The sequence below is a fragment of the Schistocerca nitens genome, chromosome 7, assembly GCF_023898315.1.
Source record: "Schistocerca nitens isolate TAMUIC-IGC-003100 chromosome 7, iqSchNite1.1, whole genome shotgun sequence".
In the NCBI taxonomy this organism is placed as follows: Eukaryota; Metazoa; Arthropoda; class Insecta; order Orthoptera; family Acrididae; genus Schistocerca; species Schistocerca nitens.
In genome coordinates this window covers 471524736-471549821 of record NC_064620.1, presented here as the reverse complement: position 1 = coordinate 471549821, position 25086 = coordinate 471524736, and the positions used below count along the sequence as shown (strand labels likewise).

Sequence of the window (25086 nt, the reverse complement as noted above, 5' to 3'; positions counted from 1 at the left end):
TAAAGCTTTAGCTTCAGTTCACAATACGCCACTGGTACGTCGAAGCCGTATGAATTCTATGGTCATCAGATTAAAACGGTAGGTGCGAGATGAGAGTTGCAAGCTGCCACACCACTTTACAAACATATCTTCAAAACAGATTTACTATTAGTCTCTTCTAAACTTTTAACACTTGAACACAGAAGGTCAGTTCAGAAAATTTTAAACAAACTCTGATAACCAGCATTAAATAACATTATTAACTTTGCAACTCTGATTGCTAATAGTAAAATAATATTGACAGTAAACTATATGGACAAAGAATTCCAAAAAGATTCTACAAGTATGACCTTCCATCCTTAAAACAAATAATTACAGCTCATAATTTTAGAAGCAGATGACTCGAGAAATCAATCAAGACAATCAGTTAAACAACAGACACAATCCTCGTAAATCCATTGACAACCAAGTGATAAACAACAGCAAGGCAATCACTTAAACAACAGATACAATCTTCGCAAATCCACTGACAAGCCACGGACAAACAACGGTACTTTTACAAGTTGTGGGTCTTTCGTTGCACTTGCAGGCGTTTCTCTTTACGGTAGTCCACGTATTCTGCCTGCTGGTTAGAATACCTTATGATACCTAACCTGTTAGCAGCATGTATAGACAAGAAGTCACAGGGATCAATTAACATCTTTAATAACGGCAAAGAACATACGTAAACATACACGGAAAATTTGCAGTGAAAATGAATTACAAGTGTTAAATTATCCCTTGGCTTTAAACGCCACAAACCCATTCAGTAATTATCTTTTAATTGATCCTCTTCTGATTAAGCCAATAGATGATTGCCCCTTCTCATACCAACTTAACATACCAACAATTTGAATGCCTTTCAGACACTTCAAGTAAGAAGTAACTGTTTGATCAATGCAAGCCAGAGCACCTGACTTTGTCAAACAATTCCTGATCAACAGCAGAGCAAACAGATTAAGCCAGTTACCCGTATTCCACACGCACTCAGTAAGTCAACACCTAGTTCACAAACATCTCCTGAGTTTATGAGAAGCAACAGTGTCAGCCCACTTAATTATATTAGAATTAGAAACAGTTCAACGATCATCCATTCAGGTAATCTGTATCTAATACCTGAGTAAAAGCAACTCCCTTTTTAGGACAAAATAGCTAAAGTGCGGTGATACAACACAACAACAACAGCACATACTTGTTCTTTATACATCCACACCGTACTAAATTGCAGCCAACTGAAGTTAAGACGTATCTTAACGGGCGAAAGAAACTTGAACAGTACAACGCGGGCAAATTACAAATACTAAATCACTTAAACGACCGAGATGTTTCATGACATATACTCGCAGCCGCGTGCCACACCACCTTGCGGAGTATCCTCGCACCACCGCGGAACCGATCTAGAACTCTTGAGAGCAATCGACACGACGCGCGCACTTAAATTGTGTTACAGTCAAAGACCCTCAGAACAGCGTCTGTGGGGATACACAAATGCTGCACGTAAAGCATGAAAGCAGTAGCTATACTCGTCCAACACGCGAGGAAGCATATTTTGCGATACGGATTTCACCGATGCAATGACACGATTCTGCAGGTCGGCCAGTTTTTAGTAGTCAAGCGATGTAAATACTCTCCTTAATACAGAAAAAGTGAAAGTTCGTGCGACCAAGAGATCTCGTTGGAAAGAGTTGTAGACGTCCAATGCGACCTATCCGCTGCCGATAAAAGGTTTTATTTAAAAATCCTTCGACGTGAGGGTGACAATTGGATGGTAGTCCGTCTCGTTGGTAAATGAAGTGTTGTAAATCTTCGCTAAGTTGAGGGCTACGAACAAGGCTGTCTTTTATTCGTCTGACGGGCTTTTCCCTTTCCAGAGAGATTCTGTTTGTTGAAACTGCTTAAACCAACGGCTTACGCTTTTCCTACTTGGCGGTTCAATAGCGAATCGGAGACCAAATGCCCGTTGCACTGTAACAGGCGCCGCACTACTTGCAGACTGAAGAATGCAGAAACCTTCTGCACCACCGTAACCGCTTTATTTACGACTGCACATCAGCGCAAGTACCCTAACGGCCATTAAGGCAACTCTCACTGCTCGAGTGAGCGTTTACGCAGCTCGTCTTTAACAAAACAAAACGTTGGACAATAATTAGTAGATCTGTAGCTAAGCAGACTAGGTAGCATAAAAAGTCATATACGAGAGGAAAATCACTTTATTGATCATAAACTCTGCATGACGCGTTTCGGCATTATTTCCATTTTCAAAAATTTAAATTGAGTTATAACAAACGAATCTGTATACAAAATATATTATAAAAACTTTTTAGATAGTAATAACTGAACAACATCAGACAAACGCGCAAACACACTTTACTCCTACCTGCCCCAGTTGAGATGACAGACTAGTAAGCGAATTCCCATAAAACTGTGATAGTAAGACAAAACTGTCATTAGGTGGCTGCAGATTGTACATGGTGGCGCAGTGTCACATATGACACGATAACAAATCATATGAAGTGACAAAATGAAATGCGTTACATCAATGCACATGGAAGTAACACATTTAATGAGCTGATTTAATAACATAATGAAGGGAACGTTAGAAAAAGTCACATTTAGTTCATATGATCCAAGTACTGGGCGGATATATTTCACATTGTTATTTTAACATGGTCTATTCTTTCGTGTCCTCTCTTCCACTACTCCTTACTTTTCTCGACCTCTCACTTCCAGCAGCCACCTGCCGCTTCTCTTAGTATCCAAAAAAAATTATGGCAATGTATTTTTTGTATATCAGTTTGTTATGTTCCTATTTTAGATTCCTGATGAAAATACACGCATTTGTGATAAATGAAGTCATTCTTCACATGCATTATGCTTTTATTCGACTAGCCAGCTTAACTACAGATCTACGCATATTTACTAGAAAAGTCGCTATGTCGTTCGGTTTGTGGAATCTCCCTCATACGTGTCGAGAAATTCACATCAGTTACATTAGATCCAATTTTAAAAACACTTTACATTAATTTATGTGTTTCCGCTTTGTTACTGACAACTGGGATTGTACAATGTGGTTTTTTCCACCTTGTACAAACTCTAGGGATTGATGGATGAGAGGATACGACACAAAAATTGTCTAATGAACTTATGTCCAGAAATGCATGGTTTCCAAGAGATCATTTATAAATACATTGTTCCAGAGACTAAGGTTTAATAGGCGCTGTCCCATGCAGCCACAGTTACAGTATGTGCTGAAAATGGTTTCTACGTTCCTCAACGCATATACCATAGCATTTTCTGTCTCCCACGATCAATCCGAAAAGTGCCAAAGGCAGCATGAATATGCTGCTCCATTGTCTCCACATCTGGAATGGGCTCTGCGTACACGATATTTTTGACATGGCACGGGCTGAGATTCGGTGAATTAGCAAACCATGCAACTGGACCCTCTCGTCCGATCCCTCGACTAGGGAAGCCACGATTGAGATGCGGCCGCACATTAACGGCAAAGTGGGCTAGAATATCATCATGTAGCAGCCACATAACCCTTCGAATTATCAATGGCACTTCTTCCAGCAAGGTAGGCAAGGTCACTCGCAAGAAACTCCGATAGTTCCTGTCGGTTAGACGATGCACAAGGAAGACTAGCCCCAAAATACGGCCGGCAATTATCCCGGTCCACACATTCCTGCTGCATCGATGCCGATAATTCGCTGTCACCATACATGGGGTTCTGCATACTATCCCCCAGGTGACTGTTATGTAAGTTGCAGAAACCACTCCACGTATATGTGGCCTGATCTGTGAATAGGATGGATGAGACAAATCCCGGAATCGTAGTTGCCTGGTGGAGAGACCAGTGACAAAATTGCTCCTGGTGTGGAACGAATGTCGCTAGTAATCCCTCCACGCGCTATAAGTGATAAGGATTTAACAATTGTCATGGGGAATGTTCCACAGGGTCGTCTAGCTTACCCTGTACTGACGGGACAACTGTTTGACTGTTTGGTACTGACACGGCGGTCGCCTCCACAGTGTTAATCACATTTCTCTCCTAGTTTGGTGATCGAACATTTCGGGTACGATCTTCATGATTTCCTGCTTCCGGAAACGACCATGTCTCTGACAAATTCTGAAGCACTGTGGTAAACACTTTTAATTGCGGGATTTCAAAACAAATGTGCCCCCCAACTATGTACCCTCATACACAGAGTAGATATATTAAAAGTTTTGGATGGTTTCGTTGTCTAGGGGGTGGGATACGTAGTTACCGCATTACATGCCAAATACTGTCGAGTCTGCAGTTTACATTATGAAACACACATGAATCGAGTGTTCGATGGTTCCTATCACTCGGCAGTTGCGAATTTTGGATGTAGCATAGAAATTTATAAATGAAAGATTGCAATTAAATAAAATCTGCAGGTCCTATTTTACCGACTTTAAATGATGAGTATGATAGTAGAAGTAATTTTAAGAATACTCTTTATGTCTGCAAAACACTTATTGGTGACGATGGCCCAGCAATTAAATAAAATTTAACTTGAGTAACTGGGAAACAATAGATTACTACTTCACGTTATTAGTTATGAGGAACAACATAGTTCGAGAGATATTCACTTCTATACGCATACTACCTCTTCACTGCAGAAGCCACGGAGATCTCACAAGTGCAACAGTCGACACTACAGACTATTTCTATCTCTCACGACCACACGCAAGCTGCTCAACACTCTCCAAGTCTTTGCGACCGTCCATCATGCCTTCCCGTCCAGCACTTCCCGTCTCTTGTGTACACCCAATCCTCATCACCCACTTCCATCCAATATCTCCATGGACTTCGGTAGTTGCCTACCGTAGTAACGAGCGCTGTAATTGGCTAGAGTAATCCCGCCATGTCTCCAAGCCAACGCACACTCACAAACACGTTGAAACACATGCAGAATACTGGATTTACATTTAAATAACTTGAAATTAAATAAATATTCCTACAGCGGGGCTATAGAAACGCTCTAACACACATTACTAAATAAATAACATTTAAATAAACACATATGAAAGGAATAGAAACAAAAATAGGCCAGTATATGAATAGTATACATTGGATACAAACAGAGACAAAGACGAATATATATAATTATAAGCATGGTGCTACCTTTTTTTTTTTTTCTTTCCGTGTAACTGTGGAGTACTTACGGCCTGACGTGATCAATAGTAATCGGCCACTTTGACCTCCAATAACTCATGCAACATTCAAGTTACATGTCTGTAATTCATACCAATTTATATTTACACATAGCTTTCTAAAGACATGTCGGTCGACAAAATCGGATGAACCGTTTAGATTTTGGAAATTCGTTGGGTGTTACTTGTATAATTTACAGCCAGATAATAAGCTTTAAACTATTAAAGATATTGAAAATCTGATTACACCATCAGAATCGTCATGCAAATAATGGTAATGTACATGTTTCTTTTCAAATTATAATGATTCCTCTGGCTATTATGAAATTCTACATGTACTGTGAAATGTCTGACACTGTGGTTTCACAAAGTCCGCCGTCTTTGGCACTCCTGGCATACAAATCTCCTTCATCAACACAAAGCACAGCGTCAACAAGGAATTCCCAGCCACGCGGTCGGCGTGGACCACGCGCTTGGGCTAGCCCACTTGCTCCGGCTACTGTTCGGCACCACCCTGTTGCTAACGAGGCCCAGCTTGCCGAGCGGCCCGTGGGGCCACGCCAACTCCGAACTTAGAATATTTTCTGGGCGCCACAGCCCGCCCGTTACCTCACACAACTCCACTTATTAACATTCTGGTTTGCCAGAATGTTCAGAAGTAGCGCCCTACAGTTCATACAGGTACATATAAAACAAATTACAAAGGCAAAATTAAATGATCAAAACGCCAGGAAAATAGTGTTCACAAAATTTTTGTAGTGATGTGGAAGAAGCAGGAATTAGGAAATAAACTTAAACTGACACAAATTATGAACTAAACGGCATATTAAGTAAATGCCAGCATTTCCGTTATGCATAAAAATCTTTTGGACAAGAAACAAAACTTTTTTAAATGCACTTTCAGTTATGTGAGTTTTTGTAAACACTTCTTGTGTCACTCACTCACTGCTAAGGTACCTTCTTGCACTCATTTTTCCGTCACACTACACAAGCCCACACGGATTTTTGCACGATGTATTGATCAACTCACATAAGTCTTTTGACTAAGTGCCTCGCAGAAATCGTGTCTACCTCTGAATTTCGAGCTCCACCGTTTATCGTGACAAATCTGTCTACAACGAAAACCAAAAGTAGAAACCCGTCGACAAAACCATTTCCCAAACCACACCAGGATCTCGCTAAAGATTTCCTCCAGCGGAAAACGGTACTTTAGGAACTAAGTCAGATCACAGGGCAAACGACTCAATCACTGTAAGCTCAAATTCCCAAAAGTTTTATTTAATTGACTTTAATAAACTCTTCCTACTTCCACACACCAAAAAATGTGTACACATACAATTACAATTTTAATACCCTTCAAATTGACCACTGAATTGTGTTCCACACTCTTAAACAAAGCATAAATCAATACATATTTTACTTAAATCCACGAGGTCACTGACCTCCATGGACCCTCAGTGCCTTTACTTCCTCCTCTAGCACTCATACAGTGCCACAATAAACTAACTAATTACCAATGATTCCCCCAAGTAAATCATATAAAATTATCCCTCTAAAATTACTACCACTAATTCATATTAGAACACTTTTTCACTTCTTCCCTTCTCTATATACAGCCCAACTCCTTCACGTATCTTAACGATCAATATATCATCTACGTATATCACGAGGTTGCTCATTCGACTCTCCACCAGGACATGACTCAACGCTCTTACAAAAACCGCCACAGAAATTTTAAGTCCAAATGGTAACAATCTAAATCGGTAGCTTCGCCCTTCAAAAAGGAAAGAACTGTGCGGTCTACTTTCCTCTGCCAGTGGTATCTGCCAAAATCCCGAAGTCAGATCAACACTGGACATTAAATTAATATTATTAAAATTCTGCAACAGCTCCTCCATATTCGCCTACAATTACTTTATTTATTTTTCTCACATCGAGTACAATTGTGACCGAGTTATCACGTTTTTTTTAACAATAATGATAGGATTGCAGTAATCGTTCCTACATTATTCGACTATACTCCCATACAACACTTGTTTTAATCGAACTCTGACGGCATCCCGATCACATCCTCACTCCAACCCTCAGTAACTATGGCATGAGCAAACCGATTTTCCCCTGTTCAAAATCTTTTAAATTTTACTTGCCCTTTTTCATTCTGAAATTTCAATTCTAGGCTTTTCCCTACACAATTAAGCAAAGCATTGTATTTGCACAGGAAGTCAGTTCCCTAAATTACCTCCTTCACTAGACCACTCACTACAAAACTATATATCTTTAATTTTTTTCTCCACATTTAAATTCTAAAAGTATTTGTTGTCATTTCGGCTTACTCATACCACCAACTGAAATTTTAATCTGAACGCTAGTGACTGGGAAGATAACTAGTTTCCTATTTTTTATCATTCTCCTAAAAATCTCCGACAGCACTGACATATATGAATCTCGAAGTGCATCTACCATTTCTTTGCCAACTTTAATTTCAATATTTGGCTGTGAATTTACCATTTCCTTTAGTTCTAAATATTTCTCCCTTAACAAATCATTTTCTACGTCTCGTCTCTTGTCTTCAGATTCTAGGGTACACACATCCTGTTCTAGCCATCCCTCAATCTCATATTCATCCCAAAATAATTCATTGAATATTTCCTTCGCCCCAAATTCACCCCTTCCCTTTTCTATACCTCTAGCAATTCTAAACTTATCTCGTTTCCATATATGCGGCACTAACGACCGTAAAGTTCTACCGTAACAACGCCAATCAGTCACACTAAAACCACACTCCTCCTTCACATACCAATTCGTACGAACTTCACTACACAAACTTCCTGCATCCACACTATTTACTTCAGCCCAGTCTAAATTTTCTGTTAGTTCTTCCACACCTTTCGCCGAGTCACTACCCGCAACATGCACAACTTTACATCACGGTACTGTGGTTGTTGTCGGCGGGAAAATGTCTCCTGATACAATCTTGCTGCCCGCCGCACGTCACCATTTGTCTTTCCATAAGGAACCACCATGTCGGCAAGCTCTCGATTTGAATACGGAACCATTGTTACAACGCTTTATCACATCTGCTGCAAGGTGAGTCAGCAAGAGAAGAGAATCAGACGCCACGTCAGCAATTACTATGGCAGAAGGGGGCGCTAGGGGCATGCAAACATGCAGCATGGCACAGCGTGTATTAGACCGCAGTTTCCTGTAACAATGTATGATTGAATATATGGTCTCTAGTACGGAAATCCTGCATTTGCGGACGTCATTTTTTGTTCCCCATCCTCTGACCGATCAATCGCTAGAGATAGTACACGATGGAGTAATCATACTGTTCAGTGTTTTTAGGATTATTAGTCAATTCAACTGTTAAAACTCGTTGACGGCTTCTCGTATATTATACAGGGTGATTCAAAAAGAATACCACAACTTTAAAAATGTGTATTTAATGAAAGAAACATAATATAACCTTCTGTTATACATCATTAAAAAGAGTATTTAAAAAGGTTTTTTTTCACTCAAAAACAAGTTCAGAGATGTTCAATATGGCCCCCTCCAGACACTCGAGCAATATCACCCCGATACTACAACTCGTTCCACACTCTCTGTAGCATATCAGGCGTAACAGTTTGGATAGCTGTTGTTATTTCTCGTTTCAAATCATCAATGGTGGCTGGGAGAGGTGGCCGAAACACCATATCCTTAACATACCACCATAAGAAAAAATCGCAAGGGGTAAGATCAGGGCTTCTTGGAGGCCAGTGATGAAGTGCTCTGTCACGGGCTGCCTGGCGGCCGTTCCATCGCCTCGGGTAGTTGACGTTCAGGTAGTTACAGACAGATAAGTGCCAATGTGGTGGCGCTCCATCCTGCTGAAATATGAATTTTTGTGCATCTTGTTCGAGCTGAGGGAACAGCCAAGTCTCTAACATCTCCAGATACTTAGTCCAGTTACAGTAGTACCTTCGAAGAAAAAGGGACCAAAAACTTTATTGGCTGAAATGGCACAGAAAACGTTCACCTTAGGCGAGTCACGTTCATACTGAGTTGTTTCCCGCGGATTCTCAGTGCCCCGCGGATTCTCAGTGCCGTACTCAATAACACAAAAAGCTTTCTGTTGAGCGGTCGCCATCTTAGCATCAACTGACGCTGACGCCTAGTCAACAGCGCCTCAAGCGAACAAATGTACAACTAAATGAAACTTCATAGCTCCCTTAATTCGCCGACAGATAGTGCTTAGCTCTGCCTTTTGTAGTTGCAGAGTTATAAATTCCTAAAGTTGTGGTATTCTTTTTGAATCACCCTGTATATTACATGTATTAGTAAACAGTGGTAGTGCTAGAGACAGAGTAACTCGGCACTGGCGACGAGTGACACGTGTGTCGTGTGTTGTGACAGAGTCCGGCAGGCGTCCGTCGGCCCGCACGAGCGCCACCCCGCGGCCGGCGGACCCTGTGTTCGACACCAGTCTGGTGACCGACGTGAGCGTGCCGCTGGGAGCCACCGCCGTGCTGCACTGCCGCGTCCGGAACCTCGCGGGACGACCAGTGAGTATGGCTGCCTTACTATCTCACTGCCTTACTACCTTCTTCACTACCTCTCAGCAGCGCTGTAAGGTGCCGAAGTGGTGTCATATCGAAAGACTTGCACCCGGTGAACGGTCTACCCGACGGGAGGCCCTAGTCACACGACTTTTTTTTTAGCAGTGCTGTGCCCACTAAAGGGTGTCATGAGAAAACGGTGAAACGGGGTTATCTTTGTTTTGGTGTCATTCAGAAAACATATTACCCAAAGTGCTAAAATACCGTAGATAGCGCATAACAAAAGGTGCACGCTGTTGTGTGAGAGATGCTGTTAGTCTGCTTGTCAGTCACCACTTAGCGACTACTCTCAGTGTCACTGTTGCTACGGCTAATATAATAACACTGTCCTCTCTTGTTTTTATTTCTGCGTCAGCTATGAGGCTGGGACTCCGATACCGTTTGGTCATTAGAACTCAGCGATAATAAAAATTTATGACTCAACTGCGTCTCGTGTTTATAATAATCAATAACGAAATCTGACAGGGGAGCCAGACGAAGTTTGTCTCACAGCTCTAGACATGGAGGGGTCTAGAGGTATTGTGAAGACAGCTTCTCCAACTGAGTAAACTCTGAAAAACCCATCCTGCTGGGTCAGAAGCAGTAAAGTGGTAGCCGCATCACTGGGTTATCCCTGCGCAGCGCTCCTAACGCGTCTAGCGGAAAATTAATGTTACTGGTGAACTTCAGATTAGCTTCGGAAACCGGAAAGATAAACTAGTACCGAAATGTGCAATGTTAATGTGTACATGACGTGGTATATCTGAACATAAAAGGTCATGAATTACTACCAGGTGCAAAGAATTAGACTTGGTCACAGTGTCGGAGGCCAAGAATGAGCAGAGGGGAGTATGTTATCTGGCAGATTACTCAATAGTTTGCTGTAGTGTTCTTAGTGAAACAAGAGTCGTAGCAGAAGCAGCTAATATGGTAAATGAGAAACAAAGGAGCAGGATGAGGTCTTACGATTCGGTAAATGAAAGCAGATTCTAAATATCTGGATGATATGTGACCGTTATATCAGCATATGCCTCTAAAGAACGAAGAGAGAGTGAATTTGATAAATTCTACATGTAATTATATAGTGTCCTTAGTTCCATAAATACATATAATTACATTGTCATGGGAGAAGATATCAATGTTAGTATAGGGCAAACTCCCATTGAGCACGCAATTGCAATAATCATGAAGCAGATATTGATCACAATGGAGAAAGTTAACGAAATTCACGAACTTCAGGTCATTGCAAATAGAGAATACATTTTTTAGACAGACAGATCGACAAATAAACCTAAGTGTCCCGCGGGTGCAGGTCAATAAGAGATTATTTCCTGGCAAATGAAAATATGGGAAAATGTTTCCAGCACGTGAGAGTGATGAGTGGAATGGAAATAAACTCTGATGAGCTGTTTGTAAGAGGGGGAGTAAACCTTAAAAGAAAATGGGTTAGAACAACACACATAAAGAAGACTACAAAGGAAACATCATGAGAAACTAATAACCATCAGAAATTTGTACCAATCATAAATCAGATTATACACTGAAGAGCCAAAGTAACCGTTACACCTGCCTAACATCGTGTAGGCCACCACGAGCACGCGGAAGTGCCGCAACACGACGTGACATGGAGTCGACTAATATCTGAATTAGTGCTGGAGGGAATTGACACCATGAATCCTGCTGGGCAGTCCATAAATCAGTAAGAGTAGGAGGGGCGCAGATCTCTTCTGAACAGCACGTGTCAAGGCATCCCAGATACGTTCAATAACGTTCATGTCTGGGTAGCTTGGTGGCCAGCGGAAGTTTTTATACTCAGAAGAGTGTTCCGGGAGCCACTCTGTAGCAATTCTGGACGTGTGGGGTGTCGCACTGTACCCAGGTCCGTCAGAATGCACGATGGACATGAATGGATGCAGGTGATCAGACAGGACGCTTACGTGCGTGTCAGCTGACAGAGTCGTATCTAGACTTATGAGGATCCCATATTATTCCAACAACACACGCCCCACGCCACTAAAGAGCCTCTACCAGCGTGGACAGTCCCCTGCTGGCATGCAGGCTCCATTGATTCATGAGGTTGTCTGCATATCTCACACGTCCATCCGCTCGATACAACTTGAAACGGGACTCATTCGGCAAGGCAACATGTTTCCAGTCATCAACAGTCCATTGTCAGTGTTTACGGGTCCAGGCGCGGCGTAAAGCTTTGTATCGTGAAGTCATCAAAGTTACAAGAGTGGGCCTTCGGCTCCAAGGGTCCATATCAATGATGTTTCGTTAAATGGTTCGCCCGCTGACACTTGTTGATGGCTATGCACTGAAATCTGCAGCAATTTGCGAAAGGGTTGCACTTCCGTCACGTTGAACGATTCTCTTCCGTCGTCGTTCTTCCCGTTCTTGCAGGATCTTTTTCCGGCCCAAGCGATGTCGTAGATTTGGCGTCTTACAGGATTCCTAATATTCATGATACACTCGTGAAATGGTCGTACGGGAAAATCCCCACTTCATCGGTACCTCGAAGATGCTGTGTCCCATTGACCACGTTCAAACTCATTTAAAGTTCAGCCGATATTTTTGCGAAGATTTTAACAGTGTTCCGAAAGGATGGGCTAAATACGGTTGGCAGTGACGTGTTCGTTCCTGTTAGAAGTAGTTTATTTTGTTGCCAAATTAAAGTAGATAGTTTCTGTGAGTTAGTATGGGTAGAGGTCATTGTTGGAAACCGAATAAAGTAATAATTGGATCATTTTACCGACCTCCCAATTCAGATGATACAATTGCTGAGCCGGCCGCGGTGGTCTAGCGGTTCTAGGCGCACAGTCCGGAACCGCGCGACTGCTACGGTCGCAGGTTCGAATCCTGCCTCGGGCATGGATGTGTGTGATGTTCTTAGGTAAGTTAGGTTTAAGTTGTTCTAAGTTCTAGGGGACTGATGACCACAGATGTTAAGTCCCATAGTGCTCAGAGCCATATACAATTGCTGAAAGGTTCAAAGAAAACTTGAGTTTTATTTCAAACGCGTATCCGACTCATACAATTATAGTTGGTGGTGACTTTAATTTACCCTCGATAAGTTGGCCTAAATACATATTTAATTCCGCTGGTACGCATGAAACATCACCCGAAATGTGTAAACGCATCCTCTAAAATTATTCCGAGCAGTTAGTTCATGAGCCCACGAGAATAGTAAACGGTTGTGAAACCACACTTGACGTCTTAGCAACAAATAATCCTGAGCTAATAACGAGCACCAAAACGGATACAGAGATTAGTGAAAATAGGGCTGACGTAGTGAGACTGAATACTGAAATCCTCAAATCCTACACAAATAAGCGTCCTTGTAGTGAAATTGCGTGGTTATGGCATATCGTCTCAGTTATGTGACTGAATTTGTGACTTCCTGTCAGAGAGTTCACAGTTCGTAGTAGTCGACGGAAAATCATTGAGTAAAACAGAAGTGATTTCTTGCGTTCCCCAGGGTAGGCCCTTTGCTGTTCTTTACGTATATAAACGATTCGGGAGACAATCTGAGCGGTCGTCTTAGGTTGTTTCCAGGTGCCACTGTCATTTATCAACTAGTAAAGTCATCAGAAGATGAAAACAAATTGTAGAACGATTTAGAAAAATATCTCTATGGTGCAAAAATTGGCAGTTGAAGCTAAATAGTGGGAAGTGTGAGGTCACACAGGTGAGTGCTAAAAGGAATTCGCTGAACTTCGGTCACACGATAAGCCAGTCGAATCCAAAAGTCGTAAATTTAGCTAAATACCTTGGAATTGCAATTACGAACAACTTAAATTGGAATTGGCACATAGACAATGTTGTGGGGAAGGCCAACCAAAGATTGCGTTTTATTGGCAGGCCACTTACAAAATGTAACAGATCTATTATGGAGACTGCATACACTACTCTTGTCTGTCGTCTTTTAGAATACTGCTGCGCTGTGTGCAATCCTTACCAGATAGGACTGACGGAGTACATCGAAAAAGTTCAAAGAAGTGTAGCACGTTTTGTATTATCGCGAAATATTGGAGAGAATATCACCGAAATGATTTAGGATTTGGGATAGACATCATTAAATCAAAATCGTTTTCCTTGCGGAGAAATCTTCTCGCGAAATTCCAATCACCAACCTTCTCCTCCGAATGCAAAAATATTTTGTTGACGCCGACCTACATACTGAAAAGCGAATACCGTGATAAAATAAGGGAAATTAGATCTCCTATGGAAAGATATACGTGTTTGTTCATTCCGCGCGCTATAAGAGATTGGAATAATAAAGAATTGTGAAGGTTGTTCGATGAAAGCTCTGACAGACACATAAATGTGATTTGCAGAGTATCCATTTAGGTGTAGAAGTAGACATTTTTCTTTCTTCGATGTACGTCTACCGATGCTTGCTCTTCGGCGGACAAAAAAAGAATAATAGCACGTTGGCTTTCGTTGGACAAAATTGGTAATAACTTTGCCGTAGTTCACCTTTCCGCATTTACCGTATGCACATCTGAAAGACACGAATCTCACACTAATCCCTTCGCTGCATTACGGCGCTTCTATATCCGTATTGGAGTCGTGCTGCGTTGGATATATTCTGCAGTAACGCCCTCAAACGTCAACATGTCCAGCTTACTCTAAGTTCGATTTCGGTACATATACGCTTTTAGATGGACTGAGAAGCGCCTTTGCACGCATAGACATCTAAAATCGAACCATAATGTGACAACAGATTTATCAAATACTTGGCCGTACAACAGGCTCAATACGTTCCCTATATTACAATCGTGTGTGCAGCTATGACCTTACATTGAGTCAAATATACTGTCATTTGTCGATCGATTTTAGATTATGACATTTGCTGGGGCGCTACTTTGAGAATGGTATTTACACTGTAATCGTTAGTTACATAAATCGTGCACATGTCCCTCCATGTCTCCTCTCGGAGATACTGTGATTTCTTAACTACCATACGACTGTGGGAAATGAGGCACTGAAGTACAACTCGTATCTCTATTGCGGACAAGGCAACGCAGTTTGTCGTACAGATTTAAAGAGGAAGCATTACATTTATGCTAAGTAAGAAAATTATTATGTGGAACGTGTTCGCAGGTGTCTTGGGTGAGGCGACGAGACTGGCACATCCTGACCTCTGGTCCGGTGACGTACACGAATGACGACCGCTTCCACGTGGTCAGCTCGCCGTCAGGAACCGACTGGAGCCTCCACATCAAGTACGTCCAGAAGAGGGACAACGGCACGTACGAATGTCAGGTGGGTATTCCAACACCCAACACCACATACTGAAACCAGACTGTGTCCTCCATATGAATGAGTGATAGCTTTGTATGTGGTTTAAAGTTTTAATCTACCTTTCCTTTACTGTTCTTGTAATATAAAAGAAAGTACTTCCGTAACCAGGTTCAGAAAACTACGCGAAGCTACTATGTCATCCATTGCCATACGGGATCATTTGGATGCAGTGCTGCTGAGTCATCCAATGCCATATGGTATCATTTGGATCAGTTTGGACATTCATGTAGGGAGTATATCACCCTCCCGGAGGTAGTCAGCCCTCCAGCTTTCGGAGCCGCACAATCGAGTAGTCACTCAATTGGTCTTAACGGAGCTTAATGTACTACTGTCCAATCCTCTCGCATGGGACAGTTTAGAAGCAGTACCGAAAACAAGCTGATTGCTCTGTGTGACAGCCAGACGACCGCAACCACAGTTAGACACAATCTAGCAGATTCCGATGAAACAATGGATAACTTCACCAAACGCCATCACTAATTATGAGTGTGATTTGACTGTTCTAAATAAACGAGTTTCCTGACGTTTCCCGAGCACGTGAGGCTGACATTGTCAAGCAATGGAGAGTGACAATTCCAGCTACTTTTGCTGGGAAAACGACAGGGAAATAATTAAACAAATGTCTGCCGATTTACCGGAGACAACTCAGCACGCATACGTTACCAAGTGGGCAAGAAAGTCGCGACAATTTTGTAATTACTTGTTGACAGCTATATGAAAAGGTATAGTAGCACACTGCAGAAGCGATCGCTGTTTTGGAAAATGAAGAGGAAGAAAAAGAAAATTAATTGCTATGTATTATTACACACGCTCATTGGAAGAGGGGCAGATCACATTAGACGTGCACTCTGCACCATTAATTAATGCAATTTACATTCAGGTTCACGAACTGTAACGGGGAGATAGTAGAACAGAAGATTGAGTCACTCTGCCCTCCCCACTGTGGAGAAGAATTTTTGAAAAAAATCTGTGACATTGTAAAGCAAGGCCAACAAATGAAGATTCGCACGATACCTGGATCGCATATCAATGGAATGAATGTAATCTAGTGTTTCAGAAAATCGGGAAATTAAGAGTCCGCGCACTTCATACGTGTCGCGAAAGCTTACTGCTGACGAGAAATGTATCTCGGAAAAAGTTTCAGTCCTCATTAAATAAATTTAACAGCAGTCCATAAGACTATTTATAACTATCCCTTATCTTGAATGAATCCTTTATTCCTTGTTAAGTACCATAGTTAAGCAGCAATTAAAACAATAGAGGGCGCCTATAAGCCGAAGGCCGGTTAATTATCTGGGTATGTGACGACACCTCTGTATTTTGGGTTTCCTCTTACTGATAGATAGGCAGAACTACAGCGGTGGCCATATAAGATTCTTCATTGAGTCACCTGGAGCAAAGGCTGTATGAAAAACGTCTCACAATGCAGCATGCATAATGAAAGAAACTAACTGCCCTCAACTTATGCTCGACAATTTTATTAGAAATGACTTCTTCGTATTTATTTATTTGAAAATTTTGCTTGGTGGCAATATAGGCCTACATACATCAAGCGCTAGTCATCATTGGCGTCAATGAGGATCTGGCATTTTTGAATGACATATATTTCACACATGATATTGGACGTTGATGCTAAGGAATAAAGTGAATGTTCGTTCAGGGCGAGTGTTAGCTTACTTTCCTACCACACAGAGAGTGGAAGTTTTCATTATACCAGGTTTTGCTTGCTATTCCACCACACCTATTAAACGGTCGGCGAACGCAAACATCAAGGTTTCTTTAGCTATCGTTTATCTCTTAATTTTGTCCTTTATGAGTTACTTCTGCTTTCTTTCATCTACGCCTCAATGTGGCTCCCAACGTTTTGCTCTAGCGTAGTGTGCCTGAACAATAGCCTCACAAAATTTATCAACTGCTATACATTATGTAAAGCGCTACTCCCTATGATTTATCTGGATAAATTCCAATACTTCGATGGTCTAAAGCCCTTTAACGGGTTGGTAATTTATGCCCTCCCTTGCGGTGCCAATGTACTCGGCATTAGATAATGTAGATGGTGCTGCCATCTGCGTAACAGAACGATAAGCACCCGAAAATTCCCATCGCTGTCAGCAGTCGCGTTGGCAGATTTTGACAGAGCATTACATTCACGATAAAGGCGATGTACGGGCACGGAAAAGTAATTCTTTTCTTATTTCTTGGTTTAGTGTGTATATCCCCAAAAAACTACATTTTCATGTCGAAATCACTTTCTTCGTATTCTATACTATAATATTCCTAACATCAACTCCTGAAAGAATATCTCTAACAGACTGTAGCTCACCAGATATATCAGGTAAATATGTGGTAACATTTGCTCGCACCGTCCAAGATGTACATAGTTTCAGTGTCAGTAATATACAGGGTGAGTCACCTAACATTACCGCTGGATATATTTCGTAAACCACATCAAATACTGACGAATCGATTCCATAGACCGAACGTGAGGAGAGGGTCTAGTGTAATTGGTTAATACAAACCATAAAAAAATGTACGGAAGTATGTTTTTTAACACAAACCTACGTTTTTTTAAATGGAACCACGTTAGTTTTGTTAGCACATCTGAACATATAAACAAATACGTTATCAGTGCCGTTTGTTGCATTGTAAAATGTTAATTACATCCGGAGATATTGTAACCTAAAGTTGACGCTTGAGTACCACTCCTCCGCTGATCGATCGTGTGTATCTGAGAGCACCGAATTACGTAGGGATCCAAAGGGAACGGTGATGGACCTTAGGTACAGAAGAGACTGGAACAGCACATTACGTCCACATGCTAACACCTTTTTACTGGTCTTTTTCACTGACACACATGTACATTACCATGAGGGGTGAGGTACACGTACACACGTGGTTTCTGTTTTCAATTACGGAGTGGAATAGAGTGTGTCCCGACATGTCAGGCCATTAGATGTTCGATGTGGTGGCCATCATTTGCTGCACACAATTGAAATCTCTGGCGTAATGAATGTCGTACACGCCGCAGTACATCTGGTGTAATGTCGCCGCAGGCTGCCACAATACGTTGTTTCATATCCTCTGGGGTTGTAGGCACATCACGGTACACACGGTACATGATGGCCACCACATTGAACATCTATTGGCCTGACATGTCGGGACACACTCTATTCCACTCCGTAATTGAAAACGGAAACCACGTGTGTACGTGTACCTCACCCTTCATGATAATGTACATGTGCGTCAGTGAAAAAGACCAGTAGAAAGGTCTTAGCATGTGGACGTAATGTGCTGTTCCAGTCTCTTCTGTACCTAAGGTCCATCACCGTTCCCTTTGAATCCCTACGTAATTCGGTGCTCTCCAATACACACGATCGAACAGCGGAGGAGTGGTACTCAAGCGTCAACTTTACGCTACAATGTCTCCGGATGTATTTAACATTTTACAATGCAACAAACGGCACTGATTACGTATTTGTTTATATGTTCAGATGTGCTAACAAAACTAACGTGGTTCTATTTAAAAAAAACGTAGGTTTGTGTTAAAAAACATACTTCCGTGCCTTTTTTATGGTTTGTATTAAACAATTACACTACCACCTCTCCTCACGTTCGGTCTGTGGAATCGGCTCGTCAGTATTTGATGTGGTTCACGAAATATATACAGCGGTAACGTCAGGTGACTCACCCTGTATATGTTTACTGAGGTACCATTTAGGTGAATTCACGTTGTTTAAGTATTTCACGTTACAGAAATACTTCGACAAAATTGGAAACATGCACTTTCCGAAGTTAAGGCACATTCCGATACTGAACCAGAAAATGTTTTAGAGGAGGAAGCCTCAAGTTTTACTGTTGCTCTTCACCCGCAATTGCTACAGTAATGGATGATAACTTTGCACTCTATGGAATGTGTACTGTCTACGTGGATTTTACCACAGTGTCTAAAATACACTAAAATGGTTAAAACGTTATTTTGTTTCCTATATATACTTGTCCGCAGCTCATGGTCCCGCAGTAGCGTTCTCGCTACCCGAGCACGGGGTCCCGGGTTCGATTCCCGGTGGGGTAAGGGATTTTCACCTGTCCCGAGATGACTGGGTATTGCTGAGTCGTCTTCATCATCATCATTCATCCCCATTACGGTCGGAGGAAGGCAACGCTAAACCACCTCCGCTAGAACCTTGCCTAAAACGGCGGTGCTGGTCTCCCGCGTAATTCCCCTACGCTCTGTCAAGAAGCTTGGGACTTTATTTCATTTCTTACACACTTGAAGCTGTCAGTGTGTATTATTTTTTACAAGACGTGAGAGCGAAAGTCGTTATGTTAATACTTAGAAAAAGAGTTCGTATGAGAATTTTCATCAAGGAAATGACACCAGCAATAACACGTTTCTGTCACTTTTTTTTTCTTTTTCATATAAAGAAACTCCTGTTGCTGTCTGTTTTTTTAATGAAAACCTATGGATGCTTCCTGAACGAGATTTCTCATGTTGTCGTTTGTGTAGCACAAGTAAAGGAAAAAAGAGAAGAACAATAAGCTGGAATATTCAGATAAAGATAAATTATATACTTATCTAAAAATACCAAACTTGTAAGTGGTGCTGCCTGCGACTTTGCTCAGTTTAATAACAGAACCGTAAAATCAGTGGCTCTCTCTCTCTCTCTCTCTCTCTCTCCCTCTCCCTCTCCCTCTCTCTCTACGTTAGTATATGGGCAGACGTCTTCCCAAACTACGACGCTTAAAATTTAAATAAATTGTAAAATAGTTACTTAAGACTAGTCAGAACTCCAGAAGCCGCTAAGATGAACGCAAGTGCTCCTGCAAGTTCAAACACCTAGCTTATTGACCAATTAAGCATTCACTAAACTGTTGATTGAAGGTCAACACAAGGTATTATGCTGAATCAATAAAATGCATAGATCCTTCAATAGTGGATATCGAAGCAGAAATTTAATTAATTAATAAATTAGCTGAAAGACACCAGATTGTCTTTAAATGCGAACATTTTAGGTTAGGCTTTACCGTGACTGTTACTGACATTAAATGAAACTAAAAGTTTACTATTATCAGTCAGTGTTTATTTATCTCTACGACGCGTTTAAAAGGTTTAAACCTCCATCATGTGGATTTATATTTGTTAGCATGACATTTGTGTGTGTGTTGTGTTACGATTTTTAGGAGGAACTTGTAGCACTGTCTAGTGGAGAAACAGAAAACTATTTCAGAACATGGTTTATGGTTTCTTTTGACAAAAAATTAAACGTGCATCTAACGGTAAACATAAAATAAGTAACATAAAGTACCTACAGTGGTCACAGGTTCACTTTATTTTACTTATTTTATGTTTACGTTAGATACACGCCTATTTTTTTGTCTAAAGGAACCAAAAACCATGTTCTGAAATAGTGTTTTGTTTCTCCACTAGACAGTGCTACAATTTCCTCCAAAAAATTGTAATACAACACACACACAAATGTCATGCTAACAAATATAAATCCACATGATGATGGAGGTTTAAACCTTTTAAACGCGTCATGGAGATAAATTAACAGTGACTGATAATAGTAAACTTTTAGTTTCATTTAACAACAGACTGTGTTCACACCTATGAATTTACGTAAATATCCTCACCACTAAACTGACTAGTCGAACATCGAGTCACTGTTTGGAACGCCAATCGGTTAAGAAATTAAACTGAAGTTCTCACAACTCCATCTGTGGCACAATCTTTTAAGTCCAAGAACGGTGCGATGACAAATTGTTGGAAACAGTATCTGCTATGTAACATGTAGGAGGAACTGACCAGGGTGACATTAATTGGAATGAACAAATAACACAAACAGCAGGAAAAGCAGATGCCGAAGTCGGATTCGTAGGAAGAATCTTAAGGAACTGTAAAGAATCTACGAAGGAAGTGACTCACTAGGTGTTTGTTCAACCGATGGTTGAGTACCGTTCATCGATATCAGTCACTTAGTACGTAGGACTAAAGGAAGGGGTAGAGAATATCGAACGAACAGCGTTGTTCGTGTACGTTTAGCCATCGTGAGAGCGTTATAGAAATGCTCAACAAATTTCAGTGGCAGACTTTACAATAGATGAGTGGTGCGTCACGCACAGGTTCACTACCTAAATTTCTAGTAAGTACTTCCCGTAAAGCGCCGGACAACGTATTACTTCACCCCACATACATCTCACGAAATGACCACTATTAAAATATTCCGTAAATTTGAGGTAATACAGAGTCTTAAAGACGACCATTCTTCTTATACGCCATTAGCGATTGAAACAGGCAAGGGGCCATGAGCTAATGGTTCCAGAAGTAGGCTCCGCTACACACCGTTAGGCGGCTTTCCCAGTATGATGCCGGCAAACATGTAAGTCCAACATTTCAAAAAGAGTCCAAACAGTGCCGTCAGATTTCTAAGTCCCACGGGACGCAAATTGTTTCAATCGCCAAATGAGTGCAGCTGGGAGTCATGTCCTACAACTCTTCCCAACGTTGATCATACTGAGTCACCAACTGTAGAATTTCCGACTGCCTATTGCTGACAACAGATCCTGAGGAGCTAGGACGCCGCCCTTGTAAAGACTCTGTCGCCACCACCTGAAAACTGTCGCCCTTCTCCAACTCTCGGCATCTCTGCACGCGAATAGCGCGGCCATTGACGTCACACATGAGTCTCATGTGGTCTCCAGTCCATTTATACAACCTTTTATACACATGTTTGATGAAAATTCTGTTGGTGCCGTTACGTGCACGCTAAAATTTTACACTAAAAACTTAGATAATAATAAATTGTAGGTGCCGTTGCTTGTCCTCACAACAATTTTAATCATTTTCAATTTGTCTTAGCACTGGTGACAGTTATTTAATCGGCTGGTGAAAATAAGAATGGTAGATCAGTTTTACATTATCATGTCTCGTCTTACCATTGGTGTCATTAGAGTCCATGAATCTTTAATTAAATATAAATTATAGGCAAAAGTATGGAAATTTATACAAGAAAATACAATAATAAACCTTAACATATATATGGTGCGTGTGATGAACCGTACTCGCTGCCAGAACATAATACCTGGCAGTGATTCCAATTAATTTTCCACTTAAAATGTCTCTTACAGCTTAACTATTAATGTTAATGATTATGTATCTCCGTCGATGCGTCACATAAAGAGTGCTCTATGTCTTTGCTGGGATGACTGTTTGTGGTGAGCGTACTGTAAGACCTTCGGTACACACACCAGCAGATTATTTGACTTGTCGCTCTAACGAAGTAGGTGAGTGTCAGCAATATGTCTCGTGGTCTTATCGTAGCGTGTTTATCTTCTGCCGTTAGGTCAGACGATAGAAATGCCACTTGCACGCTTAGAGTAGCAGACTGACGGTGACCAACTTTAAATAGAACTTGATTAATTTTCACACACATTTATTAAAATAATAACAATCATAAACCTTACTTAACTTGATTCTGGATGCTATTTACAATTGACAATCGGAAGTTTCATTGGTCTTGGTACGTTAATCTTATTCTCACATATCTCTGATACTTGACTAAGTGTATGTACATTTACTGGTTATCACATTTAGCATTCAACCGCGATTTTTATATATATATATATATATTTTTTTTTTTAACAACGCGTTTCGAGAGACAATGCTCTCATCATCAGGTTGTAAAATCTATGTCGCGAAATTAAACGTACTAAAAAGACAAAATACCATCACCAATAGTTGGTGGGTCCATAGAGTAAAAAAGAATTAAAAGTATATTGGACTGTGGGTCCTCGTCTTACATTAGAGTTGTTGACGCAGGTTGATGGCCGTCCCATAGCTACCAAATATGCTGTCGACTGCGCCGGCCCGGGTGCTGTTGTGGACTAACGTGCCTAGGTGTTGTGGCGTGGTTACCGCCGTGTTCTTGACGGTAACGCTATGCTATTGGGCGCCTCATTTCCTTACTGCATTGGTCTGCCATCGTTAGCCTCTCGCAACTCCGTCATTGACATGCTACAAGTTTTAAGTCGCATGCCTGCCCTAAAATAATTCTAAAAACCCGCTAAAAAATCTCATTTCTTTAAAGTTATCTTGTACATTTACGATATTGCTTTGTTTCTTTTCATGGATAGCTATCTCGAATTCCTCTAGTAAGTCAAGTTTCCTCCCTTTCTTTTCTACATGCAATATTTCTACGTTGTCTTCTATGCTATTAAGGGGATAGCCTGTTTCATATATATGGTTCGCAACAGCTGATTTGTCATAATTTCCTAACCTGAACGCATCTTTATGTTCTTTATACCGGATCGCGAATGATCTTCCTGTCTGCCCTATATATTTTGCATCACACGTTCTGCACTGAATCTTATAAACTCCCGATCTTTCAAACTTATTTCTCTTCTCGCCAATATCGTGCTTAAGGCTATACCTCACTAGGTTATTAGTCTGAAAGGCTATTTTGACATCGTATGGCTTAAAAATATTTGCTATCTTTTGTGAGACTTTTCCGTAGTATGGCATCGTGATAATAGCATAGAAGACAACGTAGAAATATTGCATGTAGAAAAGAAAGGGAGGAAACTTGACTTACTAGAGGAATTCGAGATAGCTATCCATGAAAAGAAACAAAGCAATATCCTAAATGTACAAGATAACTTTAAAGAAATGAGATTTTTTAGCGGGTTTTTAGAATTATTTTAGGGCAGGCATGCGACTTAAAACTTGTAGCATATCAATGACGGAGTTGCGAGAGGCTAACGATGGCAGACCAATGCAGTAAGGAAATGAGGCGCCCAATAGCATAGCGTTACCGTCAAGCACACGGCGGTAACCACGCCACAACACCTAGGCACGTTAGTCCACAACAGCACCCGGGCCGGCGCAGTCGACAGCATATTTGGTAGCTATGGGACGGCCATCGACCTGCGTCAACAACTCTAATGTAAGACGAGGACCCACAGTCCAATATACTTTTAATTCTTTTTTACTCTATGGACCCACCAACTATTGGTGATGGTATTTTGTCTATTTAGTACGTTTAATTTCGCGACATAGATTTTACAACCTGATGATGAGAGCATTGTCTCTCGAAACGCGTTGTTAAAATATATATAAAAATCGCGGTTGAATGCTAAATGTGATAACCAGTATAACGACAACTGCTACCTCGACTCCATAATGGATTATATCAAATCTGTACATTTATCTTCATGGCTATGTACAGGAATATGATAATGTTATTAGGCGCAGACTGAAACTTGACTACAGACTAATGCAGACTGGTACAAACTGGTGCAGACAAATGCAGACTGACTAATCAGAGGTCTTTTTTTTTCTTTATTGTGATTTTAAACACCTTATATAAAGACGGGCTGTCAGTAGCACAATACGCCGCTCTTCAGCCTTGAGTTTGACAACAATTAGTACATAAAGGTGGCACAGAGTAGACAGTAAAAACGGTGGGCAAAAAATGTAGACACTAAAAATCGAAAAAAAAAGGAGCCGTTCACGCTGGACGAGAAATATCACTAACACACTGGGCGACACGGTGCACAGAACATGGATGATGGCGACGGCACGTGAACGGTGGTGGCGTGACGGCGAACAACACTAACACACAAACGAAGCCACACACACGAGACACTGATGGCGATGATCTCCGGCGCGCGAATGTTCACTGAGCGTGTACGAGTCCGGGGACCTGCCAAGAGATGAGGTGGAGGAGGAGGAAGGGGAAGGGGAATGGGAGAGGGGAGAGCAGAGATGCCATGGGCAAAGGAGAGAGGGGGAGGGAGGAAGGGGGAGGGGAAGCCCGGGGGAGAGGGGAGGAGGGAGTGTGGAAAGGAAAGAAGGGAAGGGAAGGGAGGGAGGGAGGGAGGGTGCCGAAAGGAAAGGACACAGGAGGTGGGGGGGGGAGGATCAAAGTTGATAGGAGGGGTAGATGCAGGGGAGGAGGACATCATCAGGGAGGGGGAGCTGGCGGAAGCCACCTTGGGAGAGAGT

General features: G+C 41.5%; 1 protein-coding gene across 1 annotated transcript in view; it reads left to right on the top strand.

The window, feature by feature from the left end:
- Positions 1 to 25086, top strand: part of LOC126195339 (hemicentin-2-like) — a 323554-nt gene that overhangs the window by 177746 nt on the left and 120722 nt on the right. Inside the window, exons 3-4 of the mRNA XM_049933914.1 lie at positions 9595 to 9743; positions 14883 to 15044. Of these exons, the coding sequence (XP_049789871.1) occupies positions 9595 to 9743; positions 14883 to 15044 (311 nt within the window). The remainder of the gene's footprint in view (positions 1 to 9594; positions 9744 to 14882; positions 15045 to 25086) is intronic.